The 24,665-nt window shown below is 43.6% G+C and overlaps 1 protein-coding gene across 1 annotated transcript in view; it reads right to left on the minus strand.

Annotated features, from left to right (window-relative positions):
• Positions 1 to 5,502: 5,502 nt before the first annotated feature.
• The window catches only part of SH3BP5 (SH3 domain binding protein 5), a gene marked incomplete at both ends in the record, with an annotated part of 40,620 nt that continues 21,457 nt past the window's right edge, over positions 5,503 to 24,665 (minus strand). The window contains 6 exons of the mRNA XM_079538297.1: positions 5,503 to 5,684; positions 6,297 to 6,557; positions 8,331 to 8,550; positions 9,385 to 9,427; positions 11,758 to 11,888; positions 19,569 to 19,733. Coding sequence (XP_079394423.1) covers positions 5,503 to 5,684; positions 6,297 to 6,557; positions 8,331 to 8,550; positions 9,385 to 9,427; positions 11,758 to 11,888; positions 19,569 to 19,733 — 1,002 coding nt within the window. The remainder of the gene's footprint in view (positions 5,685 to 6,296; positions 6,558 to 8,330; positions 8,551 to 9,384; positions 9,428 to 11,757; positions 11,889 to 19,568; positions 19,734 to 24,665) is intronic.

The following is a 24,665-nucleotide window of genomic DNA, read 5'->3' on the forward strand; positions in this document are numbered from 1 at the left end:
GGAGACAGACCCAGACATAGCTGCTTAAGGACTATTTTTGAACTGGCCTACAGGTGGATAACTTACTGCAGATATGCATAAAATAGAATTGCATCCTAAGTTATAGCCAAGAACACAGTCACCAATTTGGCAGTTGATTGTGACAGAAAATTAGCTGTGGTTTTTGCTGCTATAGCATCGGTGTAAGCACTGTTCAGCAGACTTGTGAACAAGCTAAAGTGTTACTTCCAGACAAACTGGAAGAATGTAAGAATGTAATTTGTTGCAGTCTTTCTACAATTCAAATCAAAATCTAGTGAGTTCAAAGAAAAACTAACACTGAAATTCTCTTCTCCTGAAGTACAGGGTCTATGGGTTGAAGATTTTATTCTGAAATGTAAAAATGTAAGAAAAATATTCTTGTGTATTCTGCTTATTCATTCTCAGGCCCAAATATGTAGTAAATGCCATTTGTATCGCTGCCTTGAATGTTTACAGCATTGAAGCACTTCTCGCATTTGAGTTCACTACTGCTGAGCACATATTCCAGCCTGCCACTATCGTGTTCAGCTCATCTCAAGTATGTACATAGGAGTAAAAGAGAAGGAAGACCCCAGCTTTAGCTACTTCTAAAAAAGCAAAGGATTGGCAAAGGATTCACCCTTATCACCTGTTATTTTGAATTACTTTAGTGCACATCATAGCACAAGGTAGATATGGCTTTCTTACTGCAAGCTGCCAGACCCTGCCTGCTGGGGATCAGCATTGAGAGGGAGAAGGTAACCAACAGCAGTGAGCAGAGCACACCCTTCACATGGCAGGGGGAAAGGTTTTCAGCCAGAGGTGTGCTGTGAGATTCTCTGCACCTACTGAAGCAGCCTCATTTGCTGGTGCTGCTGGAGAGTGAACTACCCACCATCAGCACAGTAGCAAGGAGATGTTTTATCCTTGTTACAAGTATGTGGCTCACAGGAGAAGGATCGTTTAAGCCTCCTCCCTTCCTGAGCTACATCTGCTAGGCGGGGGCTTGCTGCTCCTATTATAGAAGAGCTCTCTTCCAGAAGGTAGCTTTTGCTTCTAAATTGAAACTGATTTAAAACAGTGTACAGTTGGCCAGTGGCAGCAGAAACAGGGTTAAAATTCTTAAGAAAGCAGTGGAACTGGGATTACTCCAGGAAAAAAAAAAATGTAGAAGGCTACTGCCTGCATTCTTCCTTTAGCCTATCAGATATACATACATACAATATGAAAGAGGATTAAAGGTAGCTGAATTCTCCTTCTTAAATCAAATACTAAATGATCTTAATTATGTGGGTTGTTTTTTTTCCTTGAATGACAGACAGAACTGCACGTGACTGTTGTGGAAAAGGGTGCTTCTAAAGCTACCACAGGAAGCTCTTAGCCCTTCCACTTCGGCAAGTTTTGAAACAAAAAGGTGGTATTTTCAGAACACAGGTGCCACTTGTTTGTTAGGAAACTGAGCATGTGCTACAGGAGAATTAGAAATACCTGGGGATAAAATTACTCCCTCAGAAGTGTCTTTGCCCTCCCTAGAAAGTCTGAGCTCCTTCTTACTTCATCTCTATGGTGAAGCAGCTGCTTAACAAATGTCTGGCTTTCAAAGGACAGTGAGTTCACCTGCCTTTTTGGACTGCAGTTCCTCAGACCATCTGAGCCTTGTGCTGACCTGTCACTTGTGACTTACCTTCTTTTGCAGCATATCAACACAGGGAACAGCATGGGCATAAGCTGAGCAAAAACCCATTGGGTTCTTTGTGGCTATGCTGGGCTTCTGGGTGCAGCCAGTTGTGCCAAGGACTCTTCCTCCCTACAAAATTTAAGCTTTGTTTGCTTACCCTGCTTGTTCCCTGTAAAAGCGTGCTATTTGTTTAGCTCAGGTTAAACCAGAGCTGTGCTCCTGCGACAGCTAAACTTTCAAAATTACAAAAGGCAGAGGCCAGAACTGCCAACCTTCAGACCTAAGCTGAAGACATAGGTTATGCTATTCTTTCCCTCACCTCACTGCTGTGATTACACCGCAGCATTTTTTATCTCAATGACAGAATATTAGATACTGAGTTCGGCTTGGAAAGGTTGTGCAGCAAGACTTCCAGAAAGGAGCATGGGCTGTAAGGAGGGGAACTGAAAGAGCTGCACAGCCACGGCTTATGTTGTGGGTAGGTGGGCAAGGGTACATTCCCACATCACTTTCAGCTTGACATTTATGACCCTCTTCTCTGCTTTTTAAACATGAAAATACAGAACCTCATTAAATTCACCTACAAGCACACTTCACTCTATCACTGTACATTGTGTGACAACTGAAAACTGTCCAAGCTGCAAAACAAGGCAGTCAAATACCAATGAAAGCTGGTGGTTGTGAGGATCTCTAAGAAGATTTGCATTTTCTTTGATTCACTGAGGGAAAATTACAGTAAATAGATCATTTTAAATTCTCTGTCACTGGTGCTAAGGGACAAGTGGAGAACCCTCTTCAGAAGTTTTAACGTTTTCCATGCTTATACACTGAGAAGGCTTTTCAGTATTTTGGTTTGGGGTTTTTGTTTTAAATCTTACCTTAGAGCTCCATCCAAGACCCTATGTGCTGCTGTTGATACCTCAGGGTGAGCCACCCCCCTTCCAGCACAGGCATCTCTGTGATTGCTGTGTTGGGAATGCATGGTCTGATTCTGAAGGACTCATCCCATCAATTTTCCAAGGCTCTCTGCAATTCAGTACATGGATGAATGGTAACAACACTTCCTATCGCATCTGCCTCATGAGTCTGAGTTTCAGTCCTACTTTCCTGATGCAAATTTCACTGAACTGTTTTCTACAGTAATTACACAGTTGGCCATGTGAGCTATGAGGTGTTGGAACAACCAGCTGCTTAGAATTAAATCTATGTACAGAACCACAGAAGTTTTCATCACTTAGTCAAACAAGAGCATATTAAATCGTGTGATAATGCCAAAGAGTAAAAGAATTCCTACATTAACTTGCTTTATACATTCTTACTGCTCACAAGTACTACGATACACCAGAGGCTTATTTTTATACCCATGAGGGCAGCTACTATCACGTTACATATCAGGATACGTAAAGATTCCAACAGAAAAGTAACTGGAAGAAGCTTGTCAATTTGCCTGTGCTCCCCAGTGATGTCCGTTCATTTAAGTCTGTCATATTTATAATTACAGCTTTTACAGAGTTTAAAATAAAATGAGTTTTCCATGAGTTTAACAGACCCGTTTGTGCCTGTTTGCTTGTACATCTGAAGTGTGGTTTACCTGCTGAGCATCGGTGTCACCAAAGAAGAGTTGCTGCAGTGAGCTCCTCGCGCTGACCTGGAGCTGCGCTGCGGCTGTGTGGGCACGCGGCTTCTGCACCCTCCCACGCCTCCACAGCAATGGCTTCAAGCTGCTGGGAGCTGAATCCAACAATCCCAGCAAGCGCAAGGCAGCGCACGCAACTTTCTCTGATCCTGCTGACCATAGCATTATTTGTACGCAGCTGTGCAAGTCTCTGGTCACAACCAGCACTGGGAGAGGAAAGCTGATAGCAAAATGTTTAAAAAGCAACAACAGCAACCAGAAAAGAGCAATAGATACTGACTGACAAAAATAGATACTCGGCCTGAAGCTCCTCTGTTGCTCTAAGGCAACAGACAGTAGCTCAATTACAAAAGCAAAAGTAAAACACTTAATATAACGTGACACGGTGGCACCACTTTTCGTATTTAATACTGACAGTGCCAGCTTTTCCCTTAGTTATGGCTGCAGCAGAAGCTGGAAGCACAGACCTCTTTTTTCCAAAGCATGCACTGGGTGGGAAAATTCTGCAAATAGTTCAGAACACATAAATGCACGTATTCAACAGCACTGCAGGTGAACAGCTGCACTGTGTTGAAAGTAATTTGTATGGAAACAGTTTTCTTGACCTCTGGTTGCACGTGACCTTAAAGCAAATTTCAGCAGCATTAAGTACAGAGGTGTTTGTTGTATAACGTTGAGTACCTTCCTCCTTCCTTTGCATACCAAGAGACTTCAGAAGATTTAACTACATCTCCATTCTCACGTAGTGCAGAGTAAGAAGTTAATCACAGACAGGAGGAATCAGAAAGCTGGCAGGAGACTGCAGTTGTGCACGCGGCAAAGGTTTCTAAACACCAAGGTGAGAGACTCCAGGCTGTGGTCTTCAGTGAAAGTGGATATTTAAAGCCTCGCCTTGCCTCTGGTTCTCAGTACTCGAGACACGCTGAGCTCAAACAGACTCAGAATGTGGAAAACAAAAAGGTTTACTGTAGTGTGAAGAATTTTACATTAACTTTGAGAATAGATACACAAGCTGTGGCAAGGACGAAATACAACAGGACTGCAAAAACATATAATAGAAAATACTTCGGGCAATACTAAAATTCCCATGAAATTAACAATATAAACCGACATTTTAGATAAAATGGTGCTTTCAGAAATGCTTAGCCACCAAAACTGAAGAGTCCTAGGATTTCTACTACCACTTATAATGACCAGACACTACTACTGCCTAACAGCGGCCAGCAAACATGCCCGTGCCCTTTCTAGTTTTATCAAACACTTCTCTAGGGCATCCTAAACCTCAATCCCTTTTACAGTTACGAAATCCCACACAGTACAACCTACGGAGAAATTTAAGAACACATTGTCAATCTACACTGGCAGTTCCTTTTCTTCATGCATATTTTAAGGGCGATCCCCTAATCGTAACTCCTGAAAACATCTATCACTCCCATTTTTGAGCAATAACACTTTAAAGTGCTGAAAATAATACTTCACTTCTCAGGGGAGGGGGAGGGCAAGGGCCAATCAACTCTTTTTGGTCACTGGAATCACCCTTAGAGTTCCAGCCAGGCTCAGGAAGGGGGCAAAAAAGGGGCCTGTGGCTGCTGAATGGGACCATCCCACTCCCGTCTGCCTCAGGCCGGTTCTTAGAGGCACAACTCATCTTCATCCTTTCTGTGAGCACCAAGGGAAGAGTGAAGGCTTTTAGGGCCCCACATGCAGCTTTCCTGTATACAAAATATTTCTACAGTTTCAGTATAATACAGACAAATACAGATGTTTAAAGAATACGCCGTTTATACTCAGGAGATCCAATGTATCTAAAGAGCATTTCATTCTACAAAACCAAAGCCAAACTGCACTCTGCAAATGTCTGGCTTGAATTTCAGACCCCCCCCCACTGCCATGAATTTGCACAGGAACATTACTGGTTATTGCTTCAGCCAGGCTGCTACAAAACGATTTACAAAGTCTGTGACACGGGAGCACAGCTTACCAGCTGATAACTTGTCTGACCTACAAAGGGTTTACTGAATAAAAACTTCAGCCCTCGACAACAATTAGACTTCTTAGTGCAGTTTTAAATTCTCAGAGTAAACGCGTAAGATTTGGCATATATTATTGGCACAATGTTCTTCAAACACTTAGAAGTTCATGTATAAATATTTATATTCCTATTAATTAGGACGGGCACAGGGAGGACTCAGCCAATCTGGGCAGCCTTTCTGCCCGCACATATTCCCTCTTTGATTCTCATGCACTGAAGGGAGAGCTGCTTCATCCGGTTATCCAAAGCCAGCCCCTCGCTGGAGCCGCTCCTGTTGCTGCTCCTGTTCTTGTTCACTCTGTCACTTGCCTTGTTCTCAGCCCCTTCCGCCCTATCCCCTGCAAAGAAAAGACAAAACTCGATGTTAAACCCAGAAATCATTATGTAGCTCATGGTTCAAGTGAATGCCTCTGAAACTTCCTCTGCCAAAGCGCACAAAATACACAAGCAGGAGCAAGATGCTTTAACTAAAGCAAAGTTGGCCTTCCCAGCTGTTCTCATCTTGTGTGCTGCATCAGTATCTTACAGCATAACAGATTTAGGCTGCAGCACACAAGAACAGTGGTAATTCTCCTGTCTGAATTTGTCAGCAAGGGCTGGCAGAGATTTCTTTTGGCACATTTTTTTTTCCTGAAAAGCAGGACAGCAACTAAAAAATAAACTCAGATTTTCCTTAAATTAAGTGTAATATCAGAATCCCACCAACTGCTGAGGAACCTCAAACCCCACTGCTGCACTGAGACCAAACCAGGCAAGCTGCACAGCCAGCAGAGCAGTGAAAGCACGTAAGATGTCATAGGCAGCTGTGGGCCCTTCACAGACTGCCTTCCCCAAGAAAGCAGCAGCAGCTCAGCGAGCCTGTGACACACCTAGGGGAGCTGAGAGGGTTTTCCTGCTCCCTTTTATAAAACTTAACAGCATTGGCCCAGGGTGTATCCAGCTGCACACACCTCTTTCAGCTTCACATTCAGGAGACGAAGCCCCGCTGCATTCACTTCGGGGGCCAAGGACGGGGAAGATGGCTCCAAACTCAGAGAGGGACACAGGGCTGGGCAGATCCAGGGTGCCAGGGCGCGTCGCAGGGGGAAATGCAGCGGGCACCTCGCTGGGGCTTGTAGGCCCAGAGCTGAAGCTGGACACTGACTGAGTTTCTGAGTCTTCCTCGGACACAAAGCTGCTGCCGTTGTCATCCTCGAACGCTTCAGAAGCCACTACAGTGTTTAAAGATACGTTCTCATTAGCAAACCTACCCCATCGTCGCCTTTCCGGGCAACTGTAGTTTCTCAGTTTTGCACCTCTTGTCCGTACACACACTGCTAACTCACAGGCTGTGGTTTCTCATCATCTGTCCCCCCCAAAACTTTACCCAGCATTTCACACAAGGATCAGCCCCGTTTCCAGAGAAAACCTCTGAGAAGCAGCACACCTGCCAGCAACACCCTGCTCCTTACGGATTTTTACCATTCTCTGCTGACCTTGTCTGCTTTGGATCTTCTGCACATAGCTTAGAGCAGGGCCTGCTCCACTGCACCAGTCTTGGCCAGCAGCATCCTGACACCCACACAGGCTTGTGAACATTTAAGATACTAATTAGACAGCAGACAGCTTTAGGGGCAGACTGCCTCCGCATTCTCTTCCCATTAATGCGGTTACAGTCCAACAGAACTCCCAAGACTTCTCTCTGCATGGATCACTGACATTTTACTCACACACTGCTCTCCCTGCTCATGGTTGCTCCTGCCTGAATTCTAACTCAGCAAACCAACTCCAGATTAAGCTGTTGCCAACAGCTTTTCATTAATGGCAGTTCAATTTTGTGCTAAACACAGAGAGTAGATCTGGCTAAAAATGAACACATTTACAGGATGGGACCTGTGTCCCAAATACCTTCTGCACTCAAGTCCCACAGGGCTCAAAAGGTTTCCTGTGGGCCAGCATCACAACAGTTCGAAGAAGCCCCCTGAACAGCAAAACATTTACAAAGATCTGAGGTCATTTGCAGTTCTGCCTCCTCACCATTCCTGCTGCTGTCAGAGTGGCTCAGAATCAACATGAAAGAGCAGCAGAGGCAAAGCAGCAGCACTAACAAAATAACTCAAAGGAAAGGCTTCAAAGTGGTTCTGCTGCCAGCCCAGCAGCCAGGGGCTCCAATGCACCACTCGGACACGAAGGGTGCAAATGGAAGCAGCTGTCAGTGTGGTTATTTCAGAGATGTTCAGCTTCCTTCTGCAGCATTTTCAGATCATGGGTCTGTATTCATTCAGTTAGAAAAAAAATTCAAAAGCTCAAAATTGATAACAGTTACCTAAGTTTTAAAACCCCCTCCAGGGCACTTCATGCTCAGAGTTTGTGTTGATTTGGATTTTGTTGGTTTGCTTTTTGAGGTAAAATCTGAGACTGCAAAGTGGGCCTTTCTTTCGACCTGCTGTGTTTTGTCAGTACATAGGAACCAAAACAGGTAACTGCAGAACGTAAAAGCAAGTAGAGCTGGGCAACAGAGATGATTCCCATTAAAGGATTCCTCTCCTTGGCAAGCAGCACTGACAGCAGTGAAGCTACAGCCAGCATAGCTTTAACTACAGCTTATTTATTGCCATCTGGGCTTCCATACCACAGCAGCATCATGTCTGGGGACATAACACTCCAGGCTGATATTGTTTTATCAAACTCCAAAGACTGAAAAGGGCCTCGGTGCAAGCTCCCCACATTGCAACACTTTTCCCCCTCCGCCCCCCACCATATAGCACTATACAAAGAATAGGAGGTAACAGCTGATGCATTTTAACCCATATCCCCTCCCCTTGAGGATATATTGATGGATATAATAAACTCCTGCAATCACCAGAAACATAACAAGCTAACCAGTCCCACAACAGCCACTGAACTTCACGCTGCACAATACACGGATTATCTTCATCTCAGTATTTCCTCTCTAGTCTGCAGCCCACAGGATACTCTCAGGCAAAGGAAAGCTCTGCACTCACTTGAGACAGCGTCCAACTCTGGTTTGCTGGCAGACAGGTCTTCCACAGAGGTGTTGCTCCCTTCAGCACCCACACCGCATCCCCGGGGCCCCATGGCAGTGGATCGCCTCCTCTCATGAATCTCATCTGAGATCATCTCCAGGTTTTTCAAGGCAGTCTTATACTCTCCCTTCGCCAGGGAGAGTTTTGCCTGCAGGTCGTCCACTGTTTTCTTCAGTTGCTAACAAGAAAGACAGACGTTAGAGGTGCTTTCACTATAAACAACACAGACACACAGCATGCAGTTCATGGTGTGCCCCCCTGGCAGGCCCTGCTGAGCTGTCACCCCACTGCAGCCATGGCTGATGGCACAAAACACCAAACCCTACCCCACACCCTCCAGCACCAGCCTCTGTACTGAGCTCAGGAGCACCCAGCTCCCCATTTCCTTCCCCTATTGTACCTGAGCACAGGCCATGCGCAGCGCAACTGCCTCAAATAGAAATTGTATGAGGTAACCCACACTGATCTTTGCATTTGAATTTTCATCTTTCGCAGCTCCAAGACTTAGGGCTGCATTGGGATCAACCATCCCATGCACAACTACTGTGCCCAGATCTGGGCTAGTGTGCCCAACCACACCAAAGCACAGCTACACACCACTGCAGCACAGAGATGCCAAAAAAAGCTCTGGCAGCATATCCAGCTGCATGACAGCCCCATTCTCCCAAAATCGAAATTCAAATCTGAGTTTCAGTACTAAAAGCAGCCTGATGCAGAAAATGTGGGGGGGGAAATCCAGAAACTTCAGACTACAAGAAGCACAGACAGACAAACTATTAGTTTGGTCCTCAAAACTAGGAGCAGGGTTCAAACAGGTTTGAACTTACTGCTCACAAGGAAACAAGGCCTCTTCATCTTTTATCTTTAAAGTCTGCTCAACAAACTGTTCACAATAAGAGGTTTGGTACAAAATTGGCTTTGTAAACAGTTAGTCTGATAGCACATTCCACATAATTTCAATATTTACCACAAGCAGTAAAGAGTCTCAAGGCAGTGTGAACTCTGCACTTACCTCCAGTTGGACATAGTACTTTGCCTTGAGTTCAAAATAAGGTCTGTGGAAAAACAAAGAACAACTGTTTACAACCATCAGGACTAAATGCAGAGAACTGGAGTGGGAGTTGCTCTCTTTACAGAATTAACAGAGCTACTTTGTGTTTCAGCATAATCCTGAGGGACCTCTATCTAGATGACAGAACACCTACAGGTGCTCTCCACTTCTCTTTTTCCTCCTATAACCCATTTATTTCTCCTGGGCCTTTTGACCTAAATACAAATTGCAACATTCCAGTTGTTGGAGTTGATGATACAATTCCCTCAGGCCTACATTCTGCAAGACATTGAAACAATGTCCAGCCTACTGCACTGGCACCCTCTCAGCACCCAGAAGCCAAGAGCAGCTTCCCCTGCTTCAAGTCCTTCTGCAGCTGCATTTCGGACCATGCACCAGAGTACAACTGTGTGAATCTATTGCTTTCCTATCCTGTATGGTTCTATGGGTTGAGTTCTATTCACAGTCACAAAGTGACCAATTCCCATTTCTCTGTGGTTAGGATACTTCACAGCTCCTACTTTTAATCCAACTGGGAAGGAAAACCAGGCTTGTATCCTGAGCTCTCACCAGCTTCCATATGCCTGGGGGAAAGATCTCTTTCGTAGCAGCAATTAGCACACCTGGCATTGCAGAGTTGCTCAAAGCTTTCTAAGCAGACGACAGAAGAGAGAAGGCACTCTGCCCAAGTCACCAGAGCAGAAAGGGACTTCCAAAAGCTTGCTAACACAGGCGAGTCCATTATCCTGCAGCTCAGTGGCACTGAGCCATGAGATCAGGCATATGTTAAGAACAAGCAGCCATAGGTACATCTCTAGCTTGCAAGCAAGGACTCAGAAACAAAATCAAAAGCAAAACCAAAGCAAAACAATCCTGTAATCATCCACTTGTCAGTCTTACAAGGCAAACCATCCAAATGACTTTCCTTTGGGCCGTCCCGGTCTTACTTTAGAACAGTAATGCTTTAAGCATCTTAATCCGGCCTGAAGCACTCAGCAGACACAAATCACTGTTTGCATGGAAAGCAACAACATTTCCAACACATGTGCCAACCTGGGGGGCTGAGGGAAGGAGACTGGACAACGTGGTCCTGCAGTGCCCCAGAGTTACAGCCAACCTCCAGCAGCAGCCAGGGAAGGGGCAGAGCACCCTGCTGTTACCGGCTCCCTTCTGCAAAGCAGCTGCATGCTAGTTACAACACAAGCTCAAAGATTTAGATTAGATATAAGGAAAAACTCTTTCACAGTGAGGGCGGTGAGGCACTGGAACAGGTTGCCCAGAGATGTGCTCGATGCCCCGTCCCTGGAGACTTTCGAGATGTGGCTGGATCAGGCCCTGGGCACCCTGATGTAGCTGTGGTGTCCCTGTTCACGGCAAGGGAGTTGGACTAGATGGCCTTCAGAGGCCCATATCCCAACTCTAAGGATTCTATGATCCTATGAATCTATAATTCAGCAATCTGATGATGTTTTTGCTCAGGCCCTGAGCAGTGCCAGACAAACAGCACACAGCTCATTCTAGGAAGCCACGCTGCTATGCTGTTTTAGCAAACATGCCTGCATCTTCCTTGAGAAGTGCTAAACCTTTCCCAAACTGAGCAAACGCCAATCAAAACAGGCTTTCAGTTGACCAATTTCCCGATAAAATCATTTTTAGATGGTGGGATTAAAAGCTAAACACAGCAAGCAGATTGTTTAGACAAGCTACAGTCTGGAAATACAAGGAAAGGCTGTGAATAGGAAGAGGATTAAGAATTGGTTGTAAACAGGGCCAAAATTTTAAATAGGTTCTGAGGAACAGCTGCTCTATTTCTCTGCAACAGAGCAAAACTGCTCATCAAATGCACATACACTTATCAGCGATGCTGCTCAGCCATGCTCCCCAAAGCATTTCTTCCCCCAAGAACAGCTCTCGCACAGCTTTGCTTTAGCAGTGTTAGGAAGTAAACAAGTCTGATGTACAGCATGCTGCCCCACTGCAGTCTCACACCTTTCAGGGTTCTGTCACTTGCTTTGTAGTCTTCCTAACTAAATGTAAGAATTAAATGGCAAAAAAAAAAAAAAAATCCTAAGCTGCAAAACCACCACACACACAGAGCTCTGCAGCTCTGTAGGCAGCATCCCTGTGAAATCCCATATGCCTGGTTCTCAAGTCGCACATCGTGAAAGGTTTCAGTGCACTGAAAACACAACTAAGAGTATGCCCAGGAACCTTTCCTAGTACAATCTGTGCTATAAAGGACAACGTCTTTTCATAAGTTTCCAAAATCCCACACAATCCTATGTCCTACAAAGAAACTCGACCATTACACTCAGCTCCAATTATGAAACCTACTTGGATTTATTGATGGCTCTTTTCAACTTCTTCTCCAGCTGCTTCATCCTTCCCATGGCAGCGTTGTATTTGGCTGCCGTCTCCTTGTGAACCAACTCACTTCTCGTTTTGGTTTGTTCTGCCTCCATGACCTGTGAGAAGGAAAATACAGATTGAGGGGCAAGACCCAAGCATCCATTTCTTACCATTTTTATTACCAGTATATCGATAATTTCTCAAATTAGGAGAGGGATGAAAACCAACCAGAGGGATAAGAGGACTGCACGCAGTTCAGCCTGCCCCTCTACCTGCAGCACCAGCCACCAGAAAGCAATCCACCCAATGAGACAGTCTTTGTCACAGAATCCATGAAGGCTGGAAAGATCACTGAGATCCACTAGTCCAACCACCAACCATCACCACCATACCACTAAACCACGCTACTCAGTGCCCTATCTACCCTCTTCTGGAGCACCCACAGGGGCAGTGACTCCCCCATCTTACCAGGCAGCCTGCTTTGCAGGAGGATAGGAAGCTGCCTTTCCTCTAAAAAGAGCTGGCCAGCCTCAAGTCATGACTTCAACATCCAAAAAGGTTTGGGCCATGAACTGGTGCCCTATAATGCCGGTGGGCAGTGATATGCTGATGATCAGCCCCTAACCAGGACAGGCAGATGCCGAAAGCACAGCAGTCCCATCAGCTGCCCTCCTGACATCCTACAGTCATATTTCCCCAATAATTCTGCCCAGGGTACTTTCATTTTGCAGATTTGAGCTGCATGAGGCATCAGAAAATCTGTTTTCTTTAATGCACTGGCAGAAAGGATCTAGCAAGAAACAGAATTGATTTGTTTAAAGGAATAGAAGCGGTGACACCTCTCCGTTGTCATACAGTAAGCAGAAATCAGGCAGTTTTCAGGCATCCCTTCCTTCAACCATGCAAGTATTCACAGAAAAAAGAAGGAAGGCAAGATTTATTTTCCCCAAGAAGTGAGTTTTTCAGTATTTCAGCTGTGAAAACACTTCAAGCACATTTCCTCTAGCTGGCTTCCACCACCAGCATCATTGTCTGTGCTCTCACATACACAGAGAGGTAAAAAAATAAATAAAATGAAAAAACAACAAGGTATCTTTAGATTGAATAACCTACCACCAAATCTCTCAGTTCTATAAAGCACCAGCAATAAACTAACCAGGGAAAAAGAGCACAGTCAGCTTTTGCTTGCAAGATATGCCACTTCGCTCAGAAAAACTGTTCACAGTCCTTTCTGATACCTAAATTCAAGTGTGAAACTGCTGTGGGCCAAAGCTGCACTGCATCTGCTGGAATGTCCTGCTGCCACAACTGGGGGCCACAGCTGCTCCCCTGCATTCACTACTTGTTATTACACAAAAGTGAACTAAAAGAATGAAGTTTCCAAAGGCTCCTCTGATTAATATACTCTACCAACCTTCAACTGCTTCACATTTGAATTAGACATCCACATTTGAAGTTAAAAAATAAGAAATAAATCAAATTGATGGCAGACTGTCCCCTGCATCCCAAAAACAAGCTACATTCTCTCATCTTGAAGTCTCAGAAAGCAATGCTGATGCAAAGACTTTCCGTGGTGTAATATGTCAGCCAGGCTGGTTTTAGCATGGAATTGTTGTGAATTAAAACGAAGCCTCCAAAGACTGCACAGAACCTGGTTTGCTCCTTTGTAGTGCAGCAAGGCAACTGCAATTTAAAAATGCTGGAAGCTACAAAATAATAGAGCAGCTGAAATCTGATTTTTAATTAAATGCCAATCCTTGCCATCTATTCTTGGGGTGAAATTAGCATGGAATCAACCATTTCAGCACTATCAGTACCAGGGTCTTCTAACAGGTTAGGTGTTCTCTTTCTTGTTGACTTTGCACATCTGATATCCAACATCATAAAAATGCTTCATCCTGCAAGACAGATTTGGGGATGACAGACTGTAAACACCTCAAAAACTATGTGACAAAATACAGAATGTGAAGCCAGATATCTACACCCACATTTGTTACCCTTTTTGGAAAGGAAAAAAGTTGTATACTTCATCCCCCTGGGAAATCAGCAATGGGAGGCAAGCTTCTCCCCCTGCTGTGTGGTTCTTCAACGGGCACACAACCATGCTGTGTTCTGCTTGAGGGAGTACAGCCCAAGATGAGTTTGCCAGGCTGAGGACACGGCCGTGGTTCTGCAGTACCTGGAAGGCTGTTCCACATCACTATCACCACGCAGAGCTGCCTGCTGTCAGGATGTATCTAAACCTTTCTCCCAGACAAGAAGAAACAAAAAGATCATCTGCTTCTTCACAGAAGACAAACAGCCCCTAAACATAGAGCCTGCCTGCCAGGACACGTGGATAGAAACAGAGCTGCAGACCACGCAGTTCACTTTACATCGTGGAGTTTCTATGCAAGGCAAGCCAGTGAAAACCTTCAGCTTTTAAAAAGGTCTTAGTAGAGGACAGATAAAGTTTGCGTGGGGGGAAAGCATCTTTTATTAGACCCAGTAATATCTTTGGGGGAAAAAAAAAAGTATTCTTCATTGAATCAAACAAGCTTTTGGTCACACTGTCTGAATAAGCTTCTTTCTAATGTAAGACACAGTGCTTCTACCAACAAACCTTGCCAAGGCCATCACAGATGCAAGAGTTCACTTACAAAAAGCCAGTGACAAAAGTGAGGATGACAACTGAGACTTCTCTTGACACCTCTCTCCTCTCAGCATCCTAGCTGCCATTCATACTAGGAAGAGGGGAAGCACTCTTACATAAACACACACAGAGCCAATGAACTTCCAGCACGCTCACAGATTCAGATGCTTTAAGTGGCCGTGTGTGCAGCCAGGAGTTGGACCTCACGATCCTTATGTGTCCCTTCCAACTTGGAATATTCTATGATTCATCACTAGATGGCCACCCCAAGCAGGAGTCATCCTCCCAGGTAGCCCAGACAGCAAGATGCAACTGTTTAAAACAAAACCAAAGAATACCTACACAGGTATCAATCAATTCCTCTTTCCTCATCTACCCTCTGTTTCCAATGCAGATGCCAGGGAAAGGAAGGTCAGTACAAAATATATGTTTGGCATATAGGTCTGCACAAGTGGCTTTGTCCCTTTCAGCCAGGAAATCTTCATGAGCTGAAGTCAAAGATGGACTTCAGGAAAATTTCAGCAATAGCAACAGCAAAAGAAACATTTATCAGTGAAATTTAGCAAACCTGATCATCTGAGCCAGAGAATTACTCTGGACATCTGTTTCTTTCTCTAAAATTAAATGGGTGACTCTCTAGAAGAAGAAATAGAAATAAAAGAAATAAGACAGACAATGCAACACCAGCAAACCAGGACAGAATCAACAACACAAGGGATAAAGATAGTAGAGAGAAGAATATAAATACTGAATTTAACTTCCACAGTGAAGGGATCGAGAGATTGGACAGAGATGGTTGTGAGTATTCCTGTTGTTTATTTCATAGCTTTCTTCCCCCTTTTTTCCTCCAAGGAAGCCTCTCTTCTCTCCACATCATGAAAGTACCCACGCATTTTACACCAACAGATGGTACTTCACGGTGTAATATCAAAGGGAGCTTTGCAAGCCAAATTAAAGCAAGAGGGAGCATGCCTTCTCCCTCCTTGCTTCCCCCTCACCCTTTCCTTTTTAAAAAGATGTCTCATGATCAAGAGCCAAAACATGTCTTCTCCCTGCCAGAATTTTTGAACTGAACATACCTCAGTAAAAACTGTAAAAGCAGAGTCTTTTAAAGACTGCAAATTGCACTGGCAACTAGAAAATAGCAATTTCTCACACAGGATCTTCCTTTTTGCTCCAATTTGTCTCAAATTTCAGGTAACATTCTGTCAGCACTTTTCTTTTGGACACATTTATATACAAGGGTGATTTCCTACAGAATTTTAAGTGCAAAGATCTCTGCCCCTCATCCCTCCTTTCACTGGCCCTCCTGTAGCCCCATGCCACCAATACAGCATCATAATTCCAGGTACCAACAGACAGGGAAGACTTCTATATCCAAAACATTTTCTCCAAATTTTAAAGACAAACTGAAATTGACTAAAACACTGTTAAGTTGATGTCTAACAATCCCTGCCCATGGCAGGACCCTTCCAACGCCCACCATTCTGTGATTTTATGATCAAACCTGCCTACACACAAGGCAAGTGTAACCAACAGAGAATTCGTTTTGCAGCAAACAGCCTCATTTGGTCATGTGAATTGTTCTCAAGACACCATCAACATGCTGATCGGACAAGTGGAAGTTCAGTGGAAGGTTAGGCAACTAACTCAGAGTACAAAGTAAGGTTCTAAACAGCTAAAACTGACATCCCAGCCTAAGCACCTCTATATCCATCCCAGATCTTTTGAGAAATTGACTTGTAGAAAAAACAACAACACAGGAATTTACCCAAAAACATACACCAGGTTGAGGACTGAAGGGAGTAAAGAAGCTGTCTGACTTGCAGGATCGTTTCACAGCCTTGTGCAGCTCTATGCACAGCACACATCTCAAGCACAGACATTGAAGGGATTATAGCTGCATCTTCCCAGGCAAGTTGGCATCTTGCTCCTATTTAAACAGCAGGCACCCTTTGCTTCTTTTGGAAACCTAGCTCAAAATGCAAGGTGCAAAAAAAAAAAAAATACTGACTGACACCCTTTACTCCCTGTACCTACCCATGCTGGTAGTCTGCTCCACAAATAGACACATCTTCCACATGCTGTGCTCCTGACCCATCCAGGAGAGGAAGATCTTCAGTAACACTTGCATTTCTAATCAGTTTACACAGATGATTTTTCTACTTCAGTGGCTACAAAAGGCTAGTTTACATTATCCCATTATACCAGTACAGCTTATTTTTAATGTGACAGTATCTTTTCAAACCATGAAGAAATCAAAAGGCAGTTACACCATGCAGCTCCATTTCCTCTCAACCAGGATCTGCAAACATTTTCTGGTAGGTACTCTGCAGTCCAAGTCTTTGTCTGCACCCATTAGGTTAAGTGCAAAAGCAACCAGGATGCATTTCTACACAAGTCTATGCAAACAGAGATGCATCTGATTTGTTCTCTTGCCTACCCCACACCCTTATGTTCTCTGCACTGTCTGTCAGCTTGCTTTAGGGCTCAGATTTGTTCCAAATTTTGGATTAATTCAATACAGCCTGCTACTGCTGCCTAAGAATAGCAAATAAAAGCACACTACTCTTGCCTGTCATTTCTACCAATATAGAAACAAATGAATTAGTAACTCACTTCTGACATTTGGCCCAGAGATGCTTTTCAGCACTTAATTCATTGCTGTACAAGGCACAGAACAAGATTATGCTCTGTCCAATAGATGTAATTTACAGGTATAGGCAAAAAAAAAAAAGCAAACCTAAAAAGGAACAGTGCAACCAGATTGCAAAAAGCTTCTCCAGGAGCGATTTTCTACATGGAAACATAGTGATGGGTTGATGGATACACTCAGTGATCTTAGTGGCCTTTTCCAACCATAATGATTCTATGATTCACTGAATTCTGAATATATTCTTTTTTTAACCTAAGTCTTCACCTCTTAGTAAACATTAGCATTTTCTAATGTCATTAACAGTTCGTGATCTGAGTTAAGAACACCAACAGCCAAGAAGAATCTTTGTCCTATTAGATCTCATCTGCCAACGTCTTTTTCTTTCATAGCTTGGTAGGGAATGATGGTATTTTCTGTTCCTCAGGCTCCCCCCAGTTATTTTGTGTACCTCACCCCAAGAACCTCACTAATTGCATGCACTGAAATGAAGAACATATTCACTCTGTTCTTAAAGAAGACAACCTCAGTCAGTATTGCAAACAAACTAATGCCAGGTCTTTTCAGTTAAGACTTCCTTTTTTTTTTAATCCTTACCTTTGTTGGCTCTGGCTCTAGCCTCAAGATCCCCAGAAGGGCTACTGAAAATCAGAAGGCAAACTTCCATGTACTTCTTTCAAAAAAGTGATGCATCTTGGAAAGGCAAAGATACATGCTTTCTGGGATCTGAGTTTACCCAGACTATTTTCAGCACCAGAAAGAGTAGGGTAACACACTTTCCATCTCATAAGTCCTCAGCTGCTCTATACAAATCAATCTGTGCCTAGGAGATTTTACATCAAAATAAACACAAGGCTCCTATGTACTGTTCAGTTGCAACCATCAGAGATGTCACAGTTTCAGTCTGTTCCTGACGATACAGACTGAATTCAGTGCATTCAGTGACAATACATGCAAACACCATCAGCTCCAAACACTGTGAGAAGTCCTCTTCTGCTCTAAGTCACCACATCTGGAAATCTCAGATGTACTCCTCTTGGCTGCAGGCAGTCTGAGAACAATTAGGGGCTGCAGAAGGATACAGGGATTCCTTAAGAATATCCAAGGAAGGGAGGAATCCATTTGAACTCTGGAAATTCCTAGCATTTCTTCCCTCACGCCTGCTAGAGGGAGGCAAGTGATCCACAGTTGCTTTCAATCTCCATCACATCTCAGCTACTTCTCAGAAAAGCTCTAAGAAAGTCCTTAGAAGCTTCTGTTTCTTTCTCATCTATCTACTCTAAGAACAACAACAACAAAAAAGTGTATGCATTTCCAGACCTCGCTCACATCAAACAGGAATAACAGCCAAGGAAAAAATGACAGCTGATGGTGTCTTGGCACTGCAAAGTCAGGTTTCACTCCAGAAAAGCAGAGGTTACCAGATCTGCAAATACTTAATGACAGGGACAGTAAGAGCAACTATACCCCAGAGGATTTCTGTGCGTTTTTTAATTCATGTTTTAGTATATAGAGAGTTTTTTCTCCATCTCTCCCTGCTATGGCCAACGTCCTTTTTGTTCTCTGTTTCATCGTCTGGCAGCTGGTTACAGAATTCAGTCTGAAATAGAGGTTTTCTTATAACCAAAAAGCTTCTGCAACAGAACAAAGCTACTGCATTGAGGACTGCAAGACAATGCCAGCGTTGTACAGCACGCTCCCCACACTGGGAATAGCAAATTCAGCTTCTCTGACATATCAAGGAGAACTTTGACAGAACAAAGGTTTTTAACTTAGATTTTTGGTTCTTTCATGTTAAAAAAAAAAAAAAAAAAGCCACCTTTCTGCATTTTTAACAGATAGGAAAAAGAGAGACAAGGCAAACGACAGGAAAATTCTGTCAGCTGCTAAAACAAATACTGCCTTTCACTATTAGTGCATCTTTTCTGTAGATTTAAAAAGACCTTACCGAGAAGGTAAGATCCTGTCTAAATTTGAAAGTAAATTTACAATAGAAGTGTGCAAGCTTAAAATGCAACACACATTTAGTAGTTCTCTATGCAGATACACTCCAGGCAAAAATGCTGAAACTAATGTTATGTTGAAAACAGGTTACACTAAATTGGAACATGTTCCTGGTACTCCATGGTCAGAATTTCCACAACACACACACTCAGGAAGCCATCCCTATGCAATTAAGCTTTCCCAATGCAATTATTTTTGTATAGCTTCAAATGCAGATATTCCCAAGGATGCTGTTTACCCCTATTACACAAACGGTGATTTTATTTATTTATTTTAAGCTAGAGACACTCCTCTAGCTACGAGCAGAGTTAGAGAGCTACAGTTCATCCCATGGCCCAAATCATCTAACCTCAGGCTTCATCATTTTCTGCAGATTTGTTTCCTACAGGTCATGTCTGGACCAATACAAAAAATGTGGTATTTCACAAACTTGCATCATATCTCAAAGAAGAAAACTGAACGTGGAAAAGACAGGTGATGGGACAAACTGCTTGGTGTTTCTATTACCCTCTGCGTAGCATGGTTGAGCATCTCTTGCCAGGCAGAGTCAAACTGACGTTTGTCATCCTCCAGCAGCCTCTGCTCAGCAAGTGAAATAGTCTCCTTTGCAGCACGCAGCACTTCAGTTGCCCTCTGAAAATCTTGAGTCGCTCTCTGGGCTTCCAGCTGTGCCTAGAAATTGAGAAATCAAGATTAGAGACAAAGGAATGCTCAGTCATGTTTAGGAGATCCACCACGCTAATCCCAGGACTTTAAAAACACCTACTCCAGCATTACTGTTTCCCAACTGCTTGCTTAGAACTGACACATATTTCCTCACTGTGGTAAATGCTGCTAAGATGAAACAGTTTCCACCCAAACTGGTAATTTGCAAGGAACGGTCTCATGATGTTCACAAAAGAAAAAAAAAATGCAATAGCAAACTTGTAGCACGTCACGAATGCATTGAGAATGGCACTCCCTCAGTTTAGTCAGGGTAGATTTTTATCTGGTACACCATTAATCATACCAAGGAAATGCTTTAGAATTATTACAATGCTGTAAAGCATACACAACTTTTCCAAGAAGGTGGCAGTTTGTTCTCTGCATGTTCTTCTCCTTTGCTGCTGCTAGGACACAGCTGGTACAGCAAGCCCCCACCACAGAGACCAGGGCAACCCAGGGAATTTGTAACAAACATAAAACACTGATGCAGGCTTTGTGTCCTCTGGAAAGTGTTTCAGCAAAATAACCCCAACTTTGAGCTTGAAGGAAGTGCTTTAAAGTGGCTGCATAAAAGCAGGGGAGAACAGCACCTTCTGGTGAAGAAATGCTCTTGCTGTGAGAGCAAAGACTCCTCCAAAACAAAACACAACATAATCAATGAAGCAAGCTTAGAAGCCATCCAATGTACAAGCTGTGATTCTCTCACTTTGGACCAAGGAAATCAAATCATTGAATCATAGAATAGTTTGGAAGGGACCTTTAAATCAAATAGTTTCAACCCCCTTGCTATAGGCAGGGACACCTCCCTCTAGAGCAGTGGCAGACTACTTTACAGACCATCAGCATCATGCCCTAAGCGTTTGAAAAGGGAGACTCTACAATGAGCAAACAAAGAATCTCTGCAAACAAGTCACCAGTGTAACATTTTTTTTTGTTTTTGTTCCATACATTTATAAGCAGTGGGTCAGTTCTGTTTTGCACCGACATAAAGCCCTTCAAATGTAAGCTTCACACTCAATTAGTTGAACACTGAGCTTGGTGAAGACAGTTATCATTTACACTTCAATGATTTTTATTTTTTTTTAACCAAGTGGGAATTACAAGTTTATACCTATGGGAAACATCTCTGACCAGACATCAGTTGACAGAACAAAATGACCAAACTTATTATGCCGTGATACACAGGGAAGGAAGCTGGAGCTGAAACAGAGGAAAGGACTATTGCATGAAGAATATAAACTTGAGGAAGATGAAGTCTTTCATGAACAAAGGAAGAGGTTTCATTGTGAAGAAAAATGGCGGTCACTTGGGAAATAGCCAAATTCCCTGTGACAAAAAGGGAAATGAGTAAAACAACACACTTCTCCAAGCTAACAGCAGGCTACACATCCTCAACACCAATTGCATCAAACACCTTCACATGAGACACCCCGCAATTACTCATAAAGGTAACTGAAAAAGCCTTCCTTCTCCCCCCGAATCTGATGGTAGGGTGGAGACGGACTCCAAATTTAAACACAAGTCTCGAAAGGAAATAAAGCACGCCATTTCCCTCACAGTGCCCTGAAATAGTAGCAAGCTCTTCCTACGTCCTTCCCTTTACCACACAGAGAAGTATTTTGCCCCACAGCCACCACAGAAAAACATGAGTTGTGTCAAGAGGTCCTTTGGCTATCAGGTGAGGAGGGAAATCCACGTTGTTACAGTCGGAGAAGGGATTTCCTTCTGACCAAGGTCCTTGCCGCATTTCTTCCTGAAGTGGTTGCTGCTGCTTTCCACAGACGAGTAATTCCTCCAGTTGTGCCCTTTGCTGATTCGCCACCATATCTAATGCTTTCACTAAGAGACAGAACATATAAGCTTTCAGTTCCAAGCAGCTCTACACATCCCGAAGTGGAATGGCCCTTTGCACCCATTAATGTCACCCCAGTGCAGATTTGCTAAACCAACCATACACAACATTTTCTCAACGCTCCATTCACCAGTCACCTGTTTTGTATCAAATGTACTGATGCATTTGAGTACACCAGGTTAAAGAATGTTTTGTTTAGCCATTAACTGAACCATGGTACTCACTGAGCACAGAAAAGCCTCCTGAGGATCATTAAATGAAACTCAACTAAAGCTTTCAATAAAGGGCACAGAAGAAGCCCAAACCTAAGCCCCCAAAATACCCTCTACTGAATACTCCGAAAATGCACAGTAGTTTGAGGTAGGACATTAAGAAGTGAAATAAAACACAGGATTCCAAGAATAATCTGGCCCAAGTGTGACTGAACAGTGCTGAGGACACAGGGAAGAAGTGTACCAAAATAGGGCTGATTTTCATGGCAGATCACCCAGGAGGACCCAGTGCCTCCTATGCAGTGAGGCCACTGAAGCCCAGACCCAGCTCAGGCCTCAGCTCCGTGGCTTTCCCACTACAGGAGAGGGCCTGCCTGCTCTAAGAATTCCCAGCAAACACACAAAAACAGATGGGTGACCCATTGCCAGCCCAGGCAGAACCACACCAAGTCTGCTTTTGAAATTCCAGTAAAAGCAGATCCCAGGGGCATTCGGAAGTACGGTTTTCTCACCGTATCTGCATCAGCACTTGCATGTTTCTGTTGGCACAGATAGCCAGGTCAGAGATCAGCACATCTAAGCCAGCAAAGACTGAGCTGAGCATTAGGAGCCGAGTTTCTAAATCCCCAAGGAAAAATGACACTTAATGGAAACTTGTGCTACCGGTAGTTTTCTTGATGAAGCCTCTGAAGCACAACTGGCTACAGAGCAAGAAAATGTTTTTTGTGATAAGAAAACCAGATACTATGTTCACAGTTCAGCTGGACTTCTAGTTGCTTGGAATCTCCAAAACCTGGATTTGTAGGGCGCTGAAGAGACAACGATGGAAACAGGCAGGTCCATTCTAGTCACCACTCTTGCACGTCCCAAAACTGCATGGATAAATGGAAAGCTCAGGCAAAAATAGATACCAACACTTTCAGCTGTATTTGTTGAATGCTAATCAGCAAGGGCAGTTTGAAAAAACACTGTTCTGGAAGGCAAAATGGTTTTTGACTTAAGCGAAAGAGTTAGTCCAAATAATTTAGTTCCACCCATCTACTAGTCCCGTTTTAAAGAACTTATTGAGAGCCTGGCAAAGAAAAAAAACTAAATGCTAGGATAAAGAAAGATCCATTAGTCATTAGAGAAAACAGGTCTGTGGTTTTGCCAATGTGAAAAAGGATACCCAAGTATTTTTAAGTTAGCATGGTTATTCAATAATTAGTCTTCAGTTAGAACTGCCTCAAGCAGGTACATGTTGTTCTGCCATATTACTGGCAAATTCTTCTCATGCTCTCAGCCTCAAGCCTACAAGTCATTTGGTTTGATCGAAGAGGTCACAGCCATGATCATCCTTGGCTTTTAAAACTACAGACAAAAGGAGCTCACACCTCCATCCAGCCTTCCAACATTGTGACTAAAACCCCAAAAGGGTTCATAATTACAAGCTATTAATGTATTGCTGTAATAAGCTCCCAATGGGGAGTCAGAAGCTGTGTCCTCATGGGAAATTCCCCACCTCTTCTGCATAGGGCCCTACTCAGCAGAGAGCCATGCTTAACAGTAGTACTTGATTTAGCTATAGTGATGGAAACAAAAAGCAAGGCTGTGGCATGGATGCCAAAGAAGAACACCACCTTTTAAAATACAGACATTCTTCTGGAATTGGCAGCAACACACAGGCATATTTCGAGCTAGCACAGGCACATCAGCTTGTCCACTTTCAAAGCACAAAACCCTATACTTTTCTCTTGAATTACAAAATATAGTTTTCTGTTCAGCCCACATAGCCTTTATTGCCCCAAGCCCCACTTACAGTCAGAGCCCTTGCTCAACTCTACAACACATAGATTGAGTTTTCTGTTTCAATGCAAAAAAATATATACACACACACACACACACACACCTTCATCACTCCACCTAACTTTGCGGTTTCTGTTGCTGCCCACACGGTTACACGGTAGTGACTGCTATCAGCCAGCCTCCAAAGGACCAGATCACAAGTAAAACGTAAACGCATGAGAAAAGCACCACCAACACGACTGGCAAATTTCCCATTTGAAAGAGTACTCAAAAAGAAGGTGAGTTCTTTCACGACTCTATAAAACAGGTTCACCAGCCTTGCTCAAAATGAGAAGCCATCTCACTACTTGCCTTGACAGCTGCTTTACTTCAGCATTTTTGTGCATGGCCAAAAAAACACACAATTTTTTTTAAGTACAATTATTATGTTCCCTTTATAATCCAACTTATATTTGCTGCCCAGAAAAAGACACCAGCAAATCATATGCTGGCCATTTACTTAATAACTCTCTACTCTTAGAGGCTCTTGTCTCTTAACGTGAAATCAACAACTCTCATTCGTCTTTCTTTAAAACAATGGTTTAATTGACACCATTAAAACTTGCTTACTGCAAAACAGATGATTAACTGGCTTCCAGTAATGTTTTTCAGAAGCAAGCAACTTTCAGATATTCCCATTCCCACTCACTCTCATTCTTGTAACAATATCCCACGGTGAACTGGTGAGTGAAGTACAACAGTGAATACACTTTCATGTAGGAACTCTCCCTCCCTGATTGCCTCTCAGAGCTGCTAAGCCCTGCTTCAGCAGCACAGCACATCCTTGGTGATCATTCTCATCCTGCAGGCTGCACTGCCATACTCTGCACAAACCTCCCACAAGGACATCAGGATCACTTCTCTACCACAGCATACCAGCCTTGCCCACAACCACAGTGAGCTCAATAACTCAGAAGTCCACAATATGAAGGCATGTGTGCTCACTGAAGTACAGGAAGTGCCACCAAGTGCTGATGGAGCTGCCAGACTATTGGGAGGTCATCATTTCCC

The sequence above is a fragment of the Tetrao urogallus genome (assembly GCF_951394365.1).
Source record: "Tetrao urogallus genome assembly, chromosome: 7".
NCBI lineage: Eukaryota > Metazoa > Chordata > Aves > Galliformes > Phasianidae > Tetrao > Tetrao urogallus.